General features: G+C 45.6%; 1 protein-coding gene across 2 annotated transcripts in view; it reads left to right on the top strand.

Annotated features, from left to right (window-relative positions):
* Positions 1-20705, top strand: part of MAZ (MYC associated zinc finger protein) — a 144760-nt gene that overhangs the window by 50725 nt on the left and 73330 nt on the right. The window contains exon 2 of one of the 2 annotated variants that reach the window (XM_086950595.1): positions 18654-19423. In XM_086950595.1, the coding sequence (XP_086806721.1) occupies positions 18654-19423 (770 nt within the window). The remainder of the gene's footprint in view (positions 1-18653; positions 19424-20705) is intronic. The other variant, XM_086950596.1, reaches the window with a different exon arrangement.

Below are 20705 nucleotides of genomic sequence, written 5' to 3' on the forward strand. Positions count from 1 at the left end.
TTTTTCTGAGTGATTTCAGTTCAGGTGTTGTAGGGTGTTGTCTCCACTTTCTTTCAGCAAGTCTTAGTTTCCGCCTATCATCATTCAGTGCTCCATTCAACCAAGGGTTTTTTGTCCTTTTCTGTGATCCTTTTCAGTTTTAGTGGCATGGTAGTGTTGACTATGTTTGTTATTGTTGTAGTGTAGTGGTCCGTTAGGTCTGAATCCGCCCGACAATGTGCAGAATATGAATGACCTTTCTCACAGCTTTCTGCTAGTCGTTCAATATTCGCATCCTTGTTGTCCCGGGTCCACTTTTTGAGTTTGATAGGCTGCGTGGTCTTATTCTTTTTCAAGGTGTGTATTAGGAAGATTATGGCATGGTGATCGGACCAGTCGCATGGCATAATTTAGTGGATCACTATGTTCTTGTTTTTTGATATTATCTAGTCCAGTGTTGCTCCTTTTGCATGTGTCGGCTGTGTGCATGCTTGGGTCAGATTTAGCTCGGTCAAAAAGTCTTTAAGAACGCTGATCTGTTTGTCCTTCTTGTCGTCCCAGTGTAAGTTAAAATCGCCCAGGAATATGTCATCAGAGTGGGTGTTAGAGTTTTCCGTGATGATCTCCATTAACTGGTCTATATAAGTAGCATTATTTCCAGGAGGGTGGTATAGGGCATGTAAGTTGCACCTTTGATATTCTGTTGATCGTACATTAAGACCTAGGTATTCACAGGATCCGAGAGAGTTGCCTTGATTTTGGTTGATTTCTATGTCCAAACGGTGTATGCAGGCTATACCGCCTCCTATCTTTTTTGGTCTGTCTAGTCTCACTATGTTGTATTGAGGGGGCACTAGCAGATCCATGACTGGAGACGATGATTCCGACAGCCATGTCTCTGTTAGGATTGCAAGGGCGATTTCTTGGCTAATAATAAGGGCCGTGATGTCTGACGCATGTTTTACTGCGGACCTACAGTTGAGCAGTAGGCAATTCAGAGGTTTTCTTGTATTATAAGAGTCCTGCTCCGACAAGCTGGTGGATAATTGGACTTGTTTTAAGTTGCTATGGTTAGGTTAGGTTTCCTTCTGGATTTTCCTGAAAATGAGTTTGTGAACTCACACATCGGGTACACTTGTCTGTTAATGAGAGACAGCAATAAAACACGAGACCGCAATAAAACACCGTCATGAAGGAATGTTTGTTTAAGCTTAAGATTGAGAGATACGAAGCAGTCTGCTTCCAAGTATACACTTTCAAACACAGCTGACACAATCTTTATATACTTTTTGAACTTCATTGACATACATTGAAATAACCGAGTCAGACATGTGCGCAGACAGTGGTGTTTCATAAGTCACAACAGGAATCTTAGCAGAGCATGACCGGTGCGGTTTCAACATTTGCAGTTATCTTTCTTATCTACTTTTTATCTATGTGTTCCTTCAGTTCTTGAAATCAAAGGGGAAGCTTAACAAACACAAACCGTTCTCAGACTTTTACCCTTGTCAAGCCTATGTGCAGAAACCAGGGTTTGGACAGCTGCATGGCTCATGAATTCACGATGAAGATGCAAAATGGTGAACAGTTGCTCAGTAGCATATTTATGCTCAAACCGTCCTTTGAACAACTGCTCAACATGTTGTTATAACTTTGCTATTCACTATTTATTTGCATAAGTGCGGCCACTTTTTCCCACTGTATCATGGCACTTGAAAAATAAACATTTCTTGGTGAGGGAATACATAACTTGGTACATGCCTGACATCAAACAGGAAGCGTATTTACACATAAACAACTAATATTGTAATAACTATAACTATTATTACATTTAATATGGTCCAGCGCCAGACTCCAAATAGTGAAGAAATATCATCCCACAACGTTCGTTCAGCAAAAGTATGCACCTGGTTCCCTATCTCATGTAAATTCTCGATTTTCTTATAAATGTTTGTGGCATTATCGAGTATAAACGTGCAGCCTTCAGTGTGTATCATTTTACAAACATCCCCTTTCTCAGCGACTAGTATATTAAGTACCATGCGATTTTGGAGAATTACCTGTCACATGGCTACAATTTCTGCTGTAATTTTACCTAGGGCGACTGTTGCTTCATTTATTGTTGCTTCCAACAAACGGCCTAATTGTCTTATTCTTCTAGAATTTGCTACTCCTAGAATGGGTAGTATTCCTGGTGCCAAATCACTCCTGGGCAGAAGTATCTGTCTGATCGATTTCCCTTCTGCCCCTAGCTATATTGTTTGTTAGCAGATATTTGATAACATGTTCCTTAGAATAATGTCTGATACGGGGAAACACTAGGCCCAAATAACAAAACCCTCCCCAACCCATGGACAGCCAAGGGTATGCTTTTTTGCTCGCATAATAAATAAAGGCCCTTCCCTGCTGCTTCTGATAACAAGGGACAAAAGGCATTGTCCAGACCGAATACAAGGGTGCAGTTACTCCGTCCCATCTATCGCGATCCATTTGATGCAGGACATAACTTACCGGGCACCCTTGTTACCCATAAAGCCGGGGGCTTGTTAAATAAGGCGGAGATGTTGGGAATTGAACTGTTCATCCCTAGTGTAATTGTTTAGATCTTTTATCATTACATCATCATTGAAGGCATCCATGTAGGATGAATCCTCCCCTCCGATTGAACAACCCAGTGGTACCACTATTTCATCTCTGTATTTACATCTGACATCAGTACCCCTCAGGCCAGAAAACCAGGTGATCACTGCTTTAAATAGAATATAACAAGAATCATTAAGTGGTAAACTCTAAGGCAACAAAGGTATCTAGTGTTGTGTTTCTAAAGGAAGTTTTAGGCAAATCCAACAATTTGAGACATTTCATTCCTTGTGATCGGCATTCATTCTTTGTATGGCAACATTTTCATAGTACTCTTTGGAATGACGGGCGTGCATATCTTCAGCAAGCGTGGCACTATTACAACCCAGTAATTTCAGGAAGTATAGATCATTCAAGTAGATGACAACAGCTGTTAGGGTAGTAATGATGATCAGAGCAAATGCTATTGAGAATGTCTTTGTCAGAATGGTTCCTTTCCATCCTGCTAGTCCCTTCTGAGCAGTAGTTCCCCTTTGTTCTTTGTTCTTTATTCTTCACCATCACTAGACCGTGAGAGGTCACCAATACTTCGCAGCTCTGGACCCGATAGTTATCTTTCGCTGGTTGGGTCAAGAAGATGGAATTACTGTAGGGCGTGGGCATACTTTATATCGAGGGCCAGCGTCCTTGATGGGCTGCGGTGGCAGAATCATTGGGGCAATCCTGTGTGCTGCAGTCGATGGCAAGGTCTGAGGCAAGAGAGCTCTTTTCAAATTTGAGGTATGAATCCAATTGTTATATCCTGTACAATCAATGCCTGTGTGTGTTGCCAGGAGAACTTGTATGGGACTTTTCCAGCGTGGTTGTAGGCAACTAGATCGTTGAAGGTTTTTGACCATCGCCCATTCGCCAGGTTGAAGATTGTGTCTAGGCCCCTTGAAAGGTAATGGCAAGGCGTCTTTCACCTGTTTATTAAAGGCAGAAGCACCTTATGTCACTTCAACATAATACTCTCAGAGCAGTGTATCAGTTATTTGTGGTGTTAGCAATGTTTTCAGGACTCCCCCCCCCCCCCCCCCCCTCCCTCAAATGGGTGAGGGGCCGTCCAGTCACTACTTCATGTGGACTGAGACATGTTACAGTATCTGGGGTTGTTTGCATATTCATAAGGGCAACCACCTCAATCTATGTGGATTCTGCGCATATTTTATCTATCTCAGCCTTCACGACGTAATTTCTCCTTTATTTAGCACCGACTGCTTCGAGGTGCCAAATGCAATGAAATCTCTGTTGTACTCCCATTGCCTTACAGACCAGTTTTATTACCTTATTGACGAAGTGCATCCCAATGTTACTTGAAATCATTTGAGGCAAACCAAAGCATGAAAATAATTATTTCAGCAAGCATTTAGCTGTGGTCATAGTATTGCATCACGTAGTAGGGTAGCCTTCAATCCACCGGCTGAACATACATACCAAGGTCAGTACGTACCAATACCTATTTGGAGGAGGCAACTCAAGAAAGTCCATTTGCAAATGTTCGAAAGATGTCTCAGCAGGTGCTGATTGCACTATAGAGGTAGGAATTCCTGACCATCATTATAGTCCTTAACATGCAAGATTTTACATATTTAGTCTGCAAACTTTTGTTTATTAGGTTTTTTCCAAACAGTTTCATGCTGTTCACAATGATGTCTCTTCAAAATGGGAAGGGCAATACACCATCAATGTCATTGGATATAACAGTTTGTCAGGTTGCATGAATAACTTTTCCTTAGTTGATTGTTTTTGCAAATCTGCTATGCTCCTACCCCTTAAGTCATATGCACTTTTTTCCCTTTAATAAACATTTGATGGGAAACACATGTTAATGACATGCCTTTCTGTGCAGTCTCTTTGGCTAACTCGTCAGCTGAAAAAGCATTCTCCTTGCCTATGTCAACTACTATCTTTAAGTGTAGATTGCATTTGACAATAGCTACTCTCTTTGGTAGTGCTAAAGCATTCAGTTATTGAAAAATCAGTGGACCATGTTGTATTTTTATTCCTTGAGACATGAGGAAACCTCTTTCTGCTCTAAGCCTGCCAAAGTTATGGGGAAATTCAAACCCAGCATTTGTCTCACAGGCTCTTTTTAATGCCATTAATTTGGCTGCTTATGCCGATAATTCTAATAGTCTACAAGTTTCAATAACATTGTGTGAGGTGATAACAGTTTAGGCTGCAGTAGTTGTCCCATCCTTGATCTTTAAGCAAGATCCATCAACCGATAAGTCACCATCTCTTTCTTCCATTGGTGTGTCCTGTAAAACTATTTTCCTTTTGGTCTGTTCTTCTGTGAACAAGATATATTATAATGGTGCCCCATGTCATTATCATTCTGCTTAAGGGGCAAGAGGGTCTCTGGATTAAGTGTGGTCCATCGATGTATGGCAACACAAGGACTGAACAAACATAACTCATAGTGTTAGTCACTGTTAGTCTGACATTTGTCAATTATTGACATTTCAATTTGTTTACAGTGTATCTACAGAGTAAGGTACATATAGATGCACTTTGTGTCCAAGAATCAGTATTTATTAGAGCAATTGAGGATACTACATAGATTTTGCTATTCCATATCCCTCCTGCACGGGTTGGGTAGGTGCGTTACTGCACTGTATGTTAGGGATTGTGACATGCTGGGTTCCTTCTTTCTATTGTGGGACTGCCCCAAGATTCATTGATACTGAGGCGGTGTGGCACAGTTCATATCAACGGGTTGTGGGCTGCAATATACCAACCGAGGCTAGGTGGCTCCTTCTGCACATAACTGGGGAGAAGGTGTGTCCCAGATACTCAAAAATGGCTCAGGGTGGTAAAGCATAATATAACAAGAACCTTGGGACAGAGTAGGCCACCGAGTATAGCTGACTGAGGAAACAAACTAGACTGGTGTCAGTGGGCGGAGGAGGTAGTGTACAAAAGCCGGGCTGCCCCAGGAAATGGGGAAGGTCTGGGACCCATGGCATGCATACAGAGGATAATGCTAGTCTCCCTCAGGAGGGTGATTGTAGCTCAACTACCTAGATGTAAGATAGAGGGTACTGTCTGGTACAGTACTTATGATGCAAAAGGCGGTCACAGAGCACTTCGTAATCATTCAATTGTTTTACGCGTGATGTCTTTTTTTTTTTCTCTGTACTACTTCTCCGGCAAATGGGCAATCAATGCCCTTATTATGTATTGAGCGATTGTTTAATAAAAAGTTTAAAAACATCATTATTCTGCTTGTTGCTGGTAAGCCTTGAGCACCCATGTCTAAAATGTTAAAAAACATAAGCACAGGGTCTTTTCCTGTCGCCTTGTTGTGTGCACCCATCTTTTTCATGTATAAAAAGATGAAATTCTTTAGTATGATCTGGCATTCCAAAAGCAGGAGCATCACAAAAGTGCCTCTTTGATTTACAGAAAATCATTCTGGTGTTCAGTTAACCATGGTAAAGGTTGCGGGTGTCTTTAGTCGTGAGGTTTAGCAAGGATTTGAAAACAAGGGAATCATTATGGATCCATTAATCCAATAACCTGCCATTCTAGTAAGGCCCGTACTTGTTGTACTGTAGGGGGGTGAGTATTCAATACGGAGAGTTTTTGGGTACATTCTAGATTTTTTCCATCTGCTACACATTTTATTGTTGTGATTTTTGAAGTAAGTCTATGCTTAACAAGTTATGGGTGCATTGGTCTGTTAATACGAAACAATGTTTATAAGCTATTGGGCCAATGGTATATGTCAGTGAGCTGAGACGGGACTATTCACAGGTACATTCGAAAATCCCACAGATGTGTTATTTAAAAAAAATTATATTTTTATTGGCATTTTATACAAATCATCACACAATATACAAAAAGGAAAGAAAGGAAGACAGTACGTCTATGAGGTCCAGACTATACAGTAAATAATTGCAGACTTTTATCCACTGGCACTACAAGCGATCATCAATACTATTGGCTCAATGAAACTGATTTTCTATTCGTCTAGTACCCTTCTCAGTGTCTAATACGCCACTTGCAGCAGTCTAAGCAATTGCTTACATCATCGAGTATTGACTACATTCTTCAGTGCGTGCTCCACTGTTACATTTATATGACATCATTTAGGTGGGCAGCTGTCCAACATTGGTCCTTCGTATACGCATACCACTCATGTTTTTGTACATACCATTCTAGTAACTTAATTCAAACCATGGAAAAGAAAGAAATAAGAAAAGAAAGGGAGTGGTGTAAATGTATTGAAGCACTGAAACCCAGAGGAAGTGACAGCAGAAACGACCCACGGGAGGGTCCGGAGGGACCCCCCACTTCAGGTATCCCACGTACACCTGACTAACAGGCCCCATGCAGACTACAGCCCAAGCACCTCCCCCACCTGAGTCAGACCCCTGGAGTCCCAGGATATCTTGGGAGAGTGTCTTGTGCAGCGCTACCAGGTTGGGATCCTTGACCTGACCCACTTTCCTCACTACGAGAGCCCACCGGCTTCTCCCACTCAGCCAGTGCCTCTCTCCACTGTTCGGCCATTGGGCGCTTTCTCATTCCCTTGGCTTCCTCCCAACTTTGCACTCTGCCCCAGCCCATGCAATAACATCTTTATTCCAGGTTGTGAACTGTGGCCCCATCGTAGACTTACACTCCATCGCTATTCTGCGCTTAGTGAGACCCAATGCAAGTTCTATCAGCCTGTTCCCGACTTTGCGCTTGGGTGGCATTGGGAAGAGGCCCAACAAATACGTCTGCATCGTGGGGGCCAACACCCTTCCTAATGCGTCTCTGATCTTGCCAACAGAGTGTCCAAAAAGGACGTAAGCAGTGGCAGTCCCAGTTCATATGGCCAACGTCAGCATCTGGGTGTGTACATCTGGGGCACTGTCGTACCTCCCCCCCATAGGTCACGTTAAGTCGCTGGGGCGTCATATAGGACATATGTGTGTAGTTGAATTGAATATATTTCAAACGTGTGCTCCGGGATATCTTTTTAGGATATTGCAAAATCTTGCGCCACTCAGAGTCGGTAAGGACTCTGCCTCCGATTCTGTCCCATCTTGCCCATATGCCACTCGGGGGGCCGATGGTGACTGCCAATAATGTGGCATAAAGCCATTTCACAAAATGTGCTGAGGGTGAATAAGGCGTGTAGAACTGGGTGCATTTCAGGTTCTTCCCTCCTGCAGCCCCATAAATGTGCAAACGTGTGTCAACGCCTCGTACTGTAGGAACTGACCCGGGGGGAACCCGTAGCTGTCAACCAGCTCTGTGAATTGAATCAGTGCTTTGTTCAAGTAGCAGTCCCCCACATTGTCCAGCCCGGCCTCGGACCAGCGAGCCAGTTGGGCACTCATGAATATGGATTGGGGAGTCACCATGCTGCAGCCCCACCAGAGTTAGCATGGGAGTATACTTGGTGGATTGCTGCCTTTCGCTGTGACACCTTCTCCAAGTCTGGAAGGCTGTGTGCTGCAATAATGAGCAGTAAGGGGTAGGCGTAGCCGGTATCAGCAGCTTCACCATCACTAGCTTGGGACAAGACGCCGGGTTCGACAGGCACATGCCCTCCTCGTTTACTCCCTCCACCCAATGTGCCAACCATTGTATCTGGGAAGCAAGCATATAAAATTTAAAATTTGTTACCCCTAGCCCTCCCTCCAACGTAGGGTGCTGTAGGGTTTTCAGAGACACCCTCGGGCACCCATCTCCCCACACTAGATCCCACAAGAGGGCGTTCTGGGGGCGGAACCAGCTGCTCGGCATCAAAACAGGGAGACTTACAAAGAAATACAATGACCAGGGCAGCAGGACCATTTTAGACAGGGTGATCCGGGCCATGATGGGTAGTTCTAACATGCATCAGAAATGCACACAGGAATAAAGTGAACGCAGTGACCTACCCTAGTTCCCTTCCTTCAAATCATCTAATGGGTGGAAGATATTAATAACCAGGTATTTAAAGGTGCGCTGAGCCCAGAGTATGTCAACCGACAATGTCTCTGGTCTAGGCAGTGGCCCTGCTATTGGGAACAGATATGTCTTGGATGTATTGGTCCGAGAGCAGCGCGAAGTCTTCCAAGATATGCATACCCATGGAGGTGCCCTCTACTGCCTCTATCAGATATAGCAGCAGATCGTCCAAATATAGAGAGAGGTGGTGCTGTCGCCCACCTAGTGACAATCTCACCCCGTCCCCTCCCAAGCGGATCCTCTCCGCGAGGTGTTCAATTGCCAGGGCAAACAGGAGTGGGGAAAGGGGACACCCCTGCAGAGACCCCCGGAAAATCTTATATTGCCTGGAAATGGTTCTGCCTGTCTTGACTTTCGCAGTGGGCGAAGCATCAAGAAGCCGCACCCAATCGTCCCCCAGGCCCGTGCACAGCATCACCTCAAACAAGTATTCCCAACTCACCGTGTCAAACGCTTTCTCGAAGTTGACTTACAGAACCGCTACCTGGTTTTCGGCTGGAGCTTCCGCATGGTAAGAGTATAGAGTACAGCATGCGAAGGTTATAAGAAGTGCTGTGAGAGGGTATAAACCCATTTTGGTCCGGGTGGATCAGGGACTTCATGTGCAGGAGAAGCCTACCTACCAGCACCTTGCTTAAGATCTTAAAGTCCAAGTTGAGCATGGAGAGAGGCCATTAATCTTTCTCTCCAGCATCTGGCTTCGTGGACTTTGGGAGAGGGATCACTAGCGCAGTCTGGGTAAAGCCGGGCAACCCCCCACGCCTCTGCAAATAGCGAGACAAGATGCGGGGCAAGCGTGTTGGCGAAGCTTGGATAGAATTCGGCCTGAAAGCCATAAGGCCCTATGTCTTGCCAGCGCTGCAATCGCTGCTTTGACTTTCTGCAAGGTTATCTGGTCCCCCAACTCCTCCCGTGCCTCAGCCTCCAACGTGCGGAGCTGAGGAGGCACTAAAAAGCGGCGTATGCCCAACAAGGCGGCCGGAGCCTCATACAATCATTCATAATACGTCGGGAAGGAATCGTTAATTGTATCTGGGTCATGCACCACGTCCCCAGATACTAAGCTAAGTTGAGTAATTGGCGCTCTCCCCAGATCTGGTTTGATTAGCCTTGCCAAGAGTCGGCCCGCTTTCCCTTCTTCCCTCTGCACTTTGTCCAGGTAATCCTTGTAGTTGTAGCACCTCAGCCTGCCTAGCGTGTTATTATATTGTGTGCGTGTTTCCTGTAATGTCACTTGGGCAACATCCTCAGTACCATGGAGGTTGACTAACCTGCGGATATTCTCTTCCAAGTCCTAAAGTTCTTGGCAACGCTCTCTATGGGCCCCACACGCCTGACCCATGCAGTGGCACAGTACGACCAATTTGAATGCCTCCCACTCCACCTGGGGTGAGGAAGCTGTGCTAGCATTAATGGGGAAGTATGTTTCAATGAGTGTGAGCAGCGAGGCCCGAAAGGGAGAGTCCTCGAGTGATAACAGATTCAGTTTCCATGTGGGGATCGGGGGGCGCCGTCCCGTGGACTAGTGTGTCATTAGTAAAGGACTATCGTCCCAGGTATTCGGTGTGTGAGATGGAGTCATTGAAAGCCGGGGAGCAAAGGAACGTTTCAAGCCTAGTATGCACCTGGTGGACCGGAGAAAAGAAGGAGTACTCAGTCTCCGTAACGCTGCAGTCTCCAAGTGTCTTTGAGGCCCCAGTGGGATATCCAGGTACGGAAACCCAATGCCGTACGATGCGGCTTTGTCCCCGTTAGGGGAGGGTGGGAACGGTCAACAGCAACATCCACATCCGCGATACAATTAAAGTCATCCCCAAGGATTAAGTGACCATTCAAGTGATTAGCCAGGGAGGTGGAGAAGGACTCAAAGAAGACGATCTAGTTCTGGTTGGGCGCGTATACATTGCCTAGTGTCACCTCCTGCCCGCTAGTTTCCCTGTGATCAGGGCATACCACCCCTCCGCATCAAGCCACGAATGTTCAAGGGCAAAGGGGACCCCAGGTTTCAACCAGATCAACACTCCCCTGGCAAAGGCCGAGAAGGTGGTCGCGAAGACCTGATCCCTCAATCGCCTCTTCAGCTTCCCAGCCTCCTCCCCGTTAAGATGTCTCTTGGAGGAATGCAATGTGTATGTCCCTACGCCGCAGATAGGAGTAAATGTCGTGTTGTTTTGCAATAGACCCCATACCTCGAATGTTCCATGTTAGGAACCGTACAGTGGTTTGTGCTCGCTATTCTTGCTGGACCTCGCCCATCAGCCACACAAGGGGAACCCATCCCTTGCCCGCTCCCTCTTTCATGCACAACCGCCATCCTCTGCAAACATCAAAACATAATATTCTAACAAGTGAACCCCCATGTCGAACAACTCCCCAGCCCCAGGGCAACCTGACAACGGTCAGTCGCCCAAACAGCATGTGAAACAAATAGCCCTTGATGAGGCCCTAACCCAGTAAGGCGCTCAGTGGGGGGAACAGATAAGGATATATTTCTGGCCCACAAACCGTCCGGGGGCATGCCGGCCCCTTGAGGAATAGGTCAGCTCGGGACCTTGGTCCGCTTCTAACAGTTCAGCGCCACACTGGGATTCAGGATCACCAAAATGTTCAAGCAGCCTCCGATGACTTCATCAGCCTTCCTTGGTGTCACCACCGGCAGCTTCACATTGTCACTATGAGAGCAGTTGGATTAGTTTTCCTCTGTGCCTCAACCTTGTAGGCCTCAATCCAATTCCAGGCATCTTTCGCACAGTCACAGTAGTGGGTGTTACCATCTAGGATACTACGCTGTCGGGCCGGGAACATCAGAGAGTACTGGAGGCCTTCCTTTCTCAGTGCATTCTTAACCTCCAGGAACGAGGCACACTTTCTCTGCACTTTCAGTGTGTAATCTGGGAAGAGGGAAATTTTACTATTCTCTGTAGTGTAAGGGACCTCTGCACGTGCCTTCTGCAGGAGTGCATCCCTGTTCCAGAAATGGAGCACTGGGCCACTACGAGCTGCAGAGGTTGCCCTTACACCGGCGGTCTGGCCGGGACTCTGTGGGCCCTCTGAAGAGTGTGAAAGGTTGACAGGCCCTCAAGTGCTACCACACTTCTTAGCCACTGCTCCAAGAAGGACACCATGTCGCCGCCCTCAGCCCCTTCCGGCAGGTCCAGGACTCGAATATTGTTGCACCCCTCTGCATTCTCGGCCCGTCGCTCCAGCACGCACACCATGTCCTTGAGGGCCCCATCTGCTGTTCCAAGGCCTTTTGGGCTGGTGCTAATTTAGTGATGCTGGACTCCGTCTCCTTCACCCTCTCAGAGAGCTTCTTATGTTTCTCTTGCAGTAGGCGGAGCCCCACCACGACCGTGCTGATGTCCTGGTGGAGAGTGGCCTTCGTGTCCGCTATGGCTTCCAATATCTTGCTCAGAGTCCTCTGAAGCAGTCTGCGATTACTCCTGGGTGCTGTCTTCCGGTTCTTGTGAGGGCCCAGCGTGTCGACCTCGAGGTTTTCCCATGGTGTCAGAGGGCCTACGCGGCTGATGGGCCTCGCTGGGGGTGCAGGCCGCTAGCTCCGCAGCTCAACTCTACACACTACGGTGCAGGCCAGTGGCTCTCTGGGTAGTCCCTGCTCCTTAACCCCGAAGGCAGCTCCTCTGCCAGGCACGGGGTTCTCATATCCCAGGCCCAGAGGAATCCCTCTCATGCGTGGCGCAGTCCAGTACAAGGCCAGACTACCGCCTGTACTGGTAATTGGGGCGACCTTCACACAGCGCTTTGTGGCAATTCGCCCACATTAACACATGCCAAAGTCTGGGGTGCACACCCCTGCACTGTTGCAGTTCTGCTCATTGTGCCCCACCAAGTCCCAAGGCGACCATTATCTCGAGGGCGCAAGTGTCCGTGCTGAGAAGATCCTAGTCCGCCCTGGCTTGCGAAGGCTTCACCCGACCTGCTAGGGTTTCAGCCTCTTTTCGAGGAGGGGAATCCACAAGTAACTGTGTCCTCCGGTGCGCGGTCAGATCCGAGCAGGGTAGCTGCTCCTCCCAGGAGGGCACTAAGCACTTAGCCGTTCCTCCCGAGCCCCGATCCATCGCCACCCCAGTTCTTCACCTCCGAACCGTAGCCACTGCATATAAGAGCACCGCTGAGGGGTTCTTCCAACGCTGTGCACTCAGGCTAGCCATCTGGTCCGCAGACAGTGGACGCCCAGCCCGGGGAACGGCCGCGGCCGCCTCCTGGTTGCTCGTCGCAGGCCGCTCACACCAGGGCCGCCATCTTGCGAGCTCGTCGACCCAGCCATGTCACAGCGATTCACACTTTCGCAGTAGCCTAAGAATTTGCGAACCCGCCTAGGTCTGGCCACTGCCTCACGGGGACCCCAGGGAACTTTTACACTCTTGCCTAGGTCCTGGGTGCCAGAGTTTAAGGCTGATAAATGACTGGCCAACGCAGAGCTCCAAGCTCACACGTATGCCATCTTAGGCTCCAGGCCATGCCCCCCCAACAGATGTGTTATATTTTCCCGAGAGGGGTGCATGTGGGATAATGTTTTGAGAAATTAAGGAATTAATGGCACCAGTGTCCAGGAGGAATTTCACCCTCTGTCCTTGTACCATCGCTTCAATATAAAGCCCTCTTGGATCCACTAAAAATTTCACCCATTACCCTCTCCTTCCTTGGGCACCCTAATGGGCAAAATCATAATCCGGCAAGGGGACAGTTACAATCTGGGATCTGTTAGCCTGTCTGTCAAAGTAATTTTATTGGTGTCCCCTATGAGTGATGTCATTTTCATAAGATTCAGCATAGAGGCCTATCAATATGTTGTTGTGACTCGCTTTTAAAAGAATTTCTGTAACCCCCATTAAGCACGTCCTTGTGACATGGGGCGCCCAGTTAGTTTTCTGTAGTAACAGGCACTCTAATCCAATGATGAGGGTTTTTGCAGTTGAGGCTCCCATTATCTATTTAAGCATTCTGCGGTCGGTAAATTGGTTCAGAGTATCCCCTTATCCCGCTTCCACGAGGTCTCCAGAATGTGGACATGCCTCTCTCTCCCTTGCTGTAGTTGCTAGAGTAGCACTTTACTCTTTAACTCCTTGTGTTCCTTATCCTTTTTCTGTTCATCTTGCCCCTGTCTCTCAGCGTAGTATTAGGAAATGGCCAACACTTCTGTTTGTGGCTTGGCTTTACTCCCCATTTTGGCTCATAGGTATGTATGGATAATCTTTATTTATTTTTTGTAAGTTCTTTTTATTTGCATACAAACCAAAAAGAATCGTGGTGACATTTTGGAACAAGGATGATAAGAGTACATAGGTACACAGTGGTAAAGTTTCAATCAATCTGTGTATCTCCCTCTTCTCCTTCAACAACTCACAAGGCAGATAAGATATCCAATCCCTCCTGACCCCATGCATTTCGATTGGCATTAACATCAGAAGCACAAGGTTCCTGATAACCGTTCTATTTCCCCTGTTTCTTTGTCCATTTATTCGGACGACCCGTGCTCTCATAAATTGCCCTTTTTTCTTGTACCCACCAGTCCATGTCCCTCTTGCAGTCACTTGATTGTGGCGTTGTCGGCTCCCACCCCTCTCCACGACCCTGAATCGTGCTGTCCTGCTTTTGGTCACCATTGACCCTAATGTAAACCAGAGGTAGTCCAGACAGCTGGAGCGCTGCAAAACTCCATACCATATAATAACATTTGGCCCTTTATCCACATTTCTTTAGGCAGACTGCCATGACAGTTTAACCCATTTTCACCAATGTTGTAGCTGCATAATAACCTATGAGGAGAATCTTAAGCTGTATAAGGCGCAATTGGGAGCATATAGCCATCTCTCGAGGGGAGGCCAAGGCCTCAGGCCAATCATCATCCTTTAAACCACCCAGGTCCCGCTCCCAGGCCTCTCACTGTCGGGTCATGGTGTCAGGGGAATAGTTTAACAGATTCCGGTAGGTAAGCGAATTTGCCTTTTAGGCTAGATAATCATCTAATAGCCTGTTCTCAAGTGGGTGGGACTCGGGTAGGTCTCTTCTCTTTAGGGGCACTTTATACAGGGCATGGCAGACTTGCAGATATCAGTAGGTCTCTGTGGGTGCCAGCTAGTACTATTTTGGTAACTCTGCAAATGGGACTACCTTCCCACTTCTCCACAAGTCATCTAGTCGAGGCAGGCCTACGAGGTCCCACTTGTGCAAACCCTGTTGTGGGGCCAGGGTGCCTAAGTGAGAAGTGTCTCACAAAGGGATGGCCTGTGTGATCTTACCCCGCCAGCCCATAGCTGCCCGTGCGGTGTGCCATTGGGAAATGTTGACAGTAGTAGGGCTGGGAAGGAATGTGTGATGCGCTTCCCCATAGATGGCTGTTGGTTAGCCCCCATATTGCATGTTTCTTCTATTCATCTTGCATGCCGGTTTGTCTCCCCGGAGGTTAACCCAGAGATAAACAATGATTAATAATGAGGCCCAATAGTATTTCTGGACATTGGGGAGAGTTATCCCACCATCGTACCAACCCCTAGTCAATTTCTGGAGTGCTATTCGATGGGGGTTGTGGATGGATACTCTTATACATTCTTGGGTGCCATTTACACAACAACTGGAGAGGTATTGTTGGACCCCCTCATCAGCAGCATTCCTCCCACTATGGGCAGAGAACATCCTTTTGAATTTGGGAGGATAAGACTGCTACATTTTCATCCTTTTCTTGTTTACAGTTGTCCGATTTTGTCCTATCTAGTCTTTTACGGGGCACTAATTCTTGCAATCTAACTATTAATTTGCCTGGCAGGGCTGCTATTTAATCGGTTACTTAGCTATCAGCGTTCCGGACATCTCCTGTAGCATTCGTTTTGGTCCAGTCGACATCTTCTAAATTTTCTTTCCTGCACTTCTTCCATATACCAGGTGGGAGAATGCAAGAAAACATTTGGTCTGTCATTCAGTGTGACATGATCTATGCACAATATCCTTTGTCCTGGTACACCATTCATCAGGACTTTCTCTTATATCAGGGTAGTCTTTGGAGAAGGCAATGATTTCTATTTTAGTCCAGGGGACATATACATGATAAGAAGGGTCATTGGCGTCAAAGCCTGGTACTTCATGCATAGGGGCAATCATAGAGACACATATAGAGCGGTACATGTCAATCCAGTTAAGAAATAGGGCAAACAGTGTTACATTGAGCATCCGTCATACCAAATGTCTCCGATTCGCTGTCATTATGAGTGAAATTATTGGGCAGCGTTTGGTCCTGAGGCTGACCTGGTTAAGCTTCACTGATTATAACTAATGCATAAGGGATGTATAACCTTTTCTATTTCATGTATTATAGACTTTTCCTCACCATTTTCATAGGTGTTCAAATGCCTATTCTCCTCATCTGAAAATTGCTTAGTACCATGTTCCATGCAGTTCTGAAGGGCTCTGAAGTTTATCAGCCATCAGTTTGCTTTCTAAGCTGTTTGGTGCTCTTTTTGTATTTAATGTATGAGTTTTAGAAACTAAGAAATTTCCAGGTCATTTTTGCTAGTCAGATTTTGGTGTATACCTTCTCAACTCCTTCGGGCAGTTCTATCAGGTGAATATAGTTTATGCGTGCCCTACTTTCACCATACTCCTGATCTGTCTTGTAGATGTTCTTATTCTGTCTTGTTTAGACATATCTGTTCTAGAGTCCTCTCTTGGTTTGATTCCATGAATTATTGTTGCTCATCTTTTGAAGTTCTCTGAAGCAACTTTTCCCGCACAGCGTGTTCCATTAGGTCTTAAGAAGGTACTAGATGTCAGAACCTATTGTTTTTTTTATAGTAGTATCACTACTTTATGCCACCCAGATGCGACCCAGTCTATCCCAAATGGTTTCAATATAGTAGCATATCCTAAGTAAAGGGGATCCAATATTGTGTAGCCCCCACAGGCAAACGTCCACACTTTGAGCAGGAGTCTTCATTTGTCTTCACAACAGTAAGGAAATGGACTGAACACAGGATACATTGGAATGGAAATGACTATGCACATTTGAGCTGTAGTGTCTTGTGGGGCTGGTTTGTTGCCTAGATGCCTTTAATCACAATAACAATATAGGGTGTACCATTAAAAATGCAATAGGAGCTGGGACAACAGTGTAAACGTTAAACAACACCATACCCCTTGGAGAAAAAAAATATAAATTAATTTAATATTTAAATGTGAATATCATGAAAATCAGTATTGCAAAAAGAGTATACTCAGAAAATTTTAGAAAATTGAAAAAATGTTTCAAATTAATCAGTGAAATGTCTTGACCCCACTCTTCAACCCTACCAGACAATAACTCAAACATATACACTTAGAAAATAACTAATGGGGAAGAACTTTATGTCCCAAACCTTACTGTTAGTTTACCCCCTCAATAGGAATGTTTCTTCTTTGTTTTCTGTGTGTGTATTTGCTAGATGTTCGATAGATTTGTTATCGGTAGAGTTGACGGGTTAGGTTAAGAATGAGGTTGCGGAACTTATATGTAATTTTTCGCTCTATTTCAAAGAAGCGCTTGAGCATTATCCGGATATACTCTCTCCGCAAGATTGATTTTCATGATATATATAAATATTATATTTGTCGTGGAGTGTCTTAGAGTAGACTGTTGTAGAATGGAATTGAGTGTCATGGAGGGTCGCTTAGTAAAGTTGTGTCATAGAGTGGAGGGGCATGGAGTGCCATAGAGTGGAGTAAAGTGTCATAGGGTGGAGTGGCATAGCGTGGAGTGGTATAGAGTGAAGTAAACTAGAGTCTCATGGAGCGTAGAGTGGAGAATTGTAGAGGAGTGGGATGGAGTGGAACGGAGTGGAATGGAGTATCGTAGAATACAGTGGAGTGGAGTGGAGTGAAGTAGTGTAGAGGGAAGCGGCATAGAGTGGAGTTGAGTGTTGTAATAGTGGAATGGAGAAGAATGTTAAAGAATACCGTAGAGTGGCCTTGAGTGAAGTGAAGTGTCAGAGAGTGGTGTGTTGTGGAATGGGGGCGTGGTGTAGTGGAGAGGGGAGCCGAGCGTAATAGTGTGTCGTCGAGTAAATTGTCAGAGTGGAGTTGCGTAGAGTGGAGGATGCATTCTGTAATAGCACATTGCCATTACAGCCAACATATTTTCAATTGAAAGGGCTGTTTCATTTTCCTATGCATACAGTTGTACTGATAAAACTATATAGCGCACAAACGATAATGTGTGGGAATGACATCACCAAGTGTACTGATTTGTTTTGAATGGATTAAAATATTTGTTTCCAGCACACTTCAGAATTACAAAATATGCTTAATTTGTGCTTTCTGAATTCTTAAATATTTGCATAGTTCACTTAGACATTTACATTTTGTGTGCTAGAAAAAATAAAATCCTACAGCCTCGTCGGACATGGGGACCCAGTAGGATTTTCACATAAATATTCTCACTTTGAAGTCAGAAAAAGAAAAGTAAACACTATGTTCCCTCGGAATACAGTGCCTGACATCTGACCTATGTCTTTGAATGCACAGCAAATGTGACAAGAGAAGAACAGAATGTCAAGGCCTGTTTACAGAAAGCAAACACTCGTGGACGCTTTTGTGGAAGAATACAAGGAGCCCTTGTAAACAGGCTGTACTCTACGGGATGGACTAACTCAAGCTGGATAGCCTGAAATAAATAAAATCAGCAAATCGAAAGCAGGCAAATGTGACTTACAAACCACAATACCAGTGATGAGCAATAGATGGAATGCATTCCCAAAGAAGCTCTCAGAATGTCCCCAAGATTTCTTAAGCAAACCCAACAGGCTTCAACCTAAAAAGGATTCCTGTTACTAGCATTTGTTCCACTCACCGTATGTCATTAGTATTGCCTCTTAGTATTTCAATTATAAAATGTTACATGTTAATAGTATGCAACACCCACACTTTACTCTTTTACGGTTAGTAATGTGTTGTGATACGTTTGTATTGGCAGTAAGTAATCCTTTTAAGATCCTGACTCACAGGCCTCAGCTGCCTTGTTGAATGATTTCACATATCTTAAGAGACATGTTTAGGCTTTTGTTACTATGGAAGGTGTTTATTCTCTTTTTTTTGTTTCTTTTTCCCTTTATTTGGGGCTCCAGACTCCGCCCTCTGTGCCCACCCCGGCAGAGTCCCTGCAGGTAGAGCTGCTGCCAGTGCTGTCCTCAGTCAATGCTGCCCAAGAGTCTGCTGCAGCTGCTGCAGCAGTTGCTGCTATTGCCTCATCTCCTGGGAATAATGGTGGAGTCACCCAGGCTTCTACGGTGGACACAGCAGCTCTGAAGCAGGGCCTGCCGGGCATCGCGGGACCAGGCACTCCGCTTGACCCCCGGAAAGGGTCGAAGAGCAAAGGACCCTACATCTGCACCTTATGCTCTAAAGAGTTCAAGAATGGCTACAACCTGCGGCGTCATGAAGCTATACACACAGGTGTCAAGCCACGCAGTGCAGCCACTACTACCAACAAAATACCCACCATGGTACCGCTTAGCCTGCTTAGCGTAGCAGCAACTGTGCCGATGCATAATGCAGTGGGTATCACTACTATCGCCAGTGGTGGAGGGGTGACTGAAGCTACTCCACCAACCTCAGAGGGGGATGGCGCCGGACTGGTGACCACTACAGCCTCGGGTAAGCGGATCCGCAAGAACCATGCCTGTGACATGTGTGGCAAAGCTTTCCGTGATGTCTACCACCTGAACCGCCACAAGCTGTCTCACTCAGACGAGAAGCCGTATGAGTGCCCCATCTGCCAGCAACGCTTCAAGCGCAAGGACCGCATGAGCTATCATGTGCGTTCACACGACGGAACCATACACAAGCCCTACATCTGCAGCCACTGTGGAAAAGGTTTCTCACGGTGAGTGTATCTAACTTTCTAGGGTCTTGATGTGTTGCCTAGAGGGACCGGTACATGGGAGGGCATACCCTGACTGGTAGTGGCTGGCAAAGGTTTAATTACATGGTAAGTGAAAGGCTGCAAAAGTACAGCAAGGGGGATATGGTGTTAAACAGGCTCTTAATGGTAGGAGCAGCATTCGCAATGCTTCGGATGAGAAAGAGAATACCCAACTTTGAAGGGTGGAGTAAACACTTTTTTTAGCCCTTGTGGATATGGGATTACGACTAGGCTATGATGGAGTCAGAAGGGTGGAATACCAAGTCCTTCAGTGGGTAAGGAAGAATGCCCCTCTGTTTGGAAGATGGATAAAATAGGAGACTTTCTCCAAAATCCGGCTTTATTTGAAATGTAATTTTTCCTATGTTATTGATCACAATTGAGTTTACTTTAGAAAATGTCACCAAATTTTATATCTAAAATGTGCCCTCCTTTCATACCTGAAATAGTTTTCCAGTTCATATCCAAATTATCCTTTACAATGCCCCTCAATTTCAGATATTCTCTTTGTTGATGTCCGGGGGTGCTTTCCTTGAGTCTGGTTTGAAGCAGCAGTGTTCTCAGATAACACCTAGAGTGTCCTCTGATTATTTAGGGGATATCCTTGCCCCTTGTTCTTCTTAGCTGATTCTCTCCTCCACGCAGTTATATAAAAAAAAACATTGTATACTTTGTGGTTGCCAGAAATTTCTCTGACAATATTATGATCCAAACACATCGTTCGGTACAAAAAGCAACAAGACTAGAAGATTTTTAATCCACGCAAACTGTTTGTTATTAAAAAACAAGAGCTAGGTTTTAACATAAAATTTGAGTTGCCGAAACCTAGAAAAAGCTAATGCACTTCCTCTAACAGTGAAGCATAAGTCCAGTAGCATCACCTTGCACTGATCTCTTGATTGTTCCAGAGCACCTACCCAGGCCTTTATTAAGATCTGGTGTGCATTTCCTGATTAATGTGAAAATAGAAGTTTGCACTGGTATTGATGCAGCGCTTCTCCAGAAATATTTTCTAAAGACATGTCACCTCTCCCTGAAGTATAATTTCTAACATAAACTCAAACAGTGGGGCCCATATCACTGTGAATCACTCTTAAACACTTACACTTTACTTCATGGATCGGTGAATTCAAAGGAAAAGCTGCTGTATCATAGTGGAGTGTCTAAAAACTAAATTGCATATTTATACTATTTACACCTGCAGTTTTAGATGTATTTACCATGGTTTCATAAAATACAAAAT

The sequence above is a fragment of the Lissotriton vulgaris genome, unplaced genomic scaffold (genome assembly GCF_964263255.1).
Source record: "Lissotriton vulgaris unplaced genomic scaffold, aLisVul1.2 SCAFFOLD_1510, whole genome shotgun sequence".
Classification (NCBI taxonomy): domain Eukaryota; kingdom Metazoa; phylum Chordata; class Amphibia; order Caudata; family Salamandridae; genus Lissotriton; species Lissotriton vulgaris.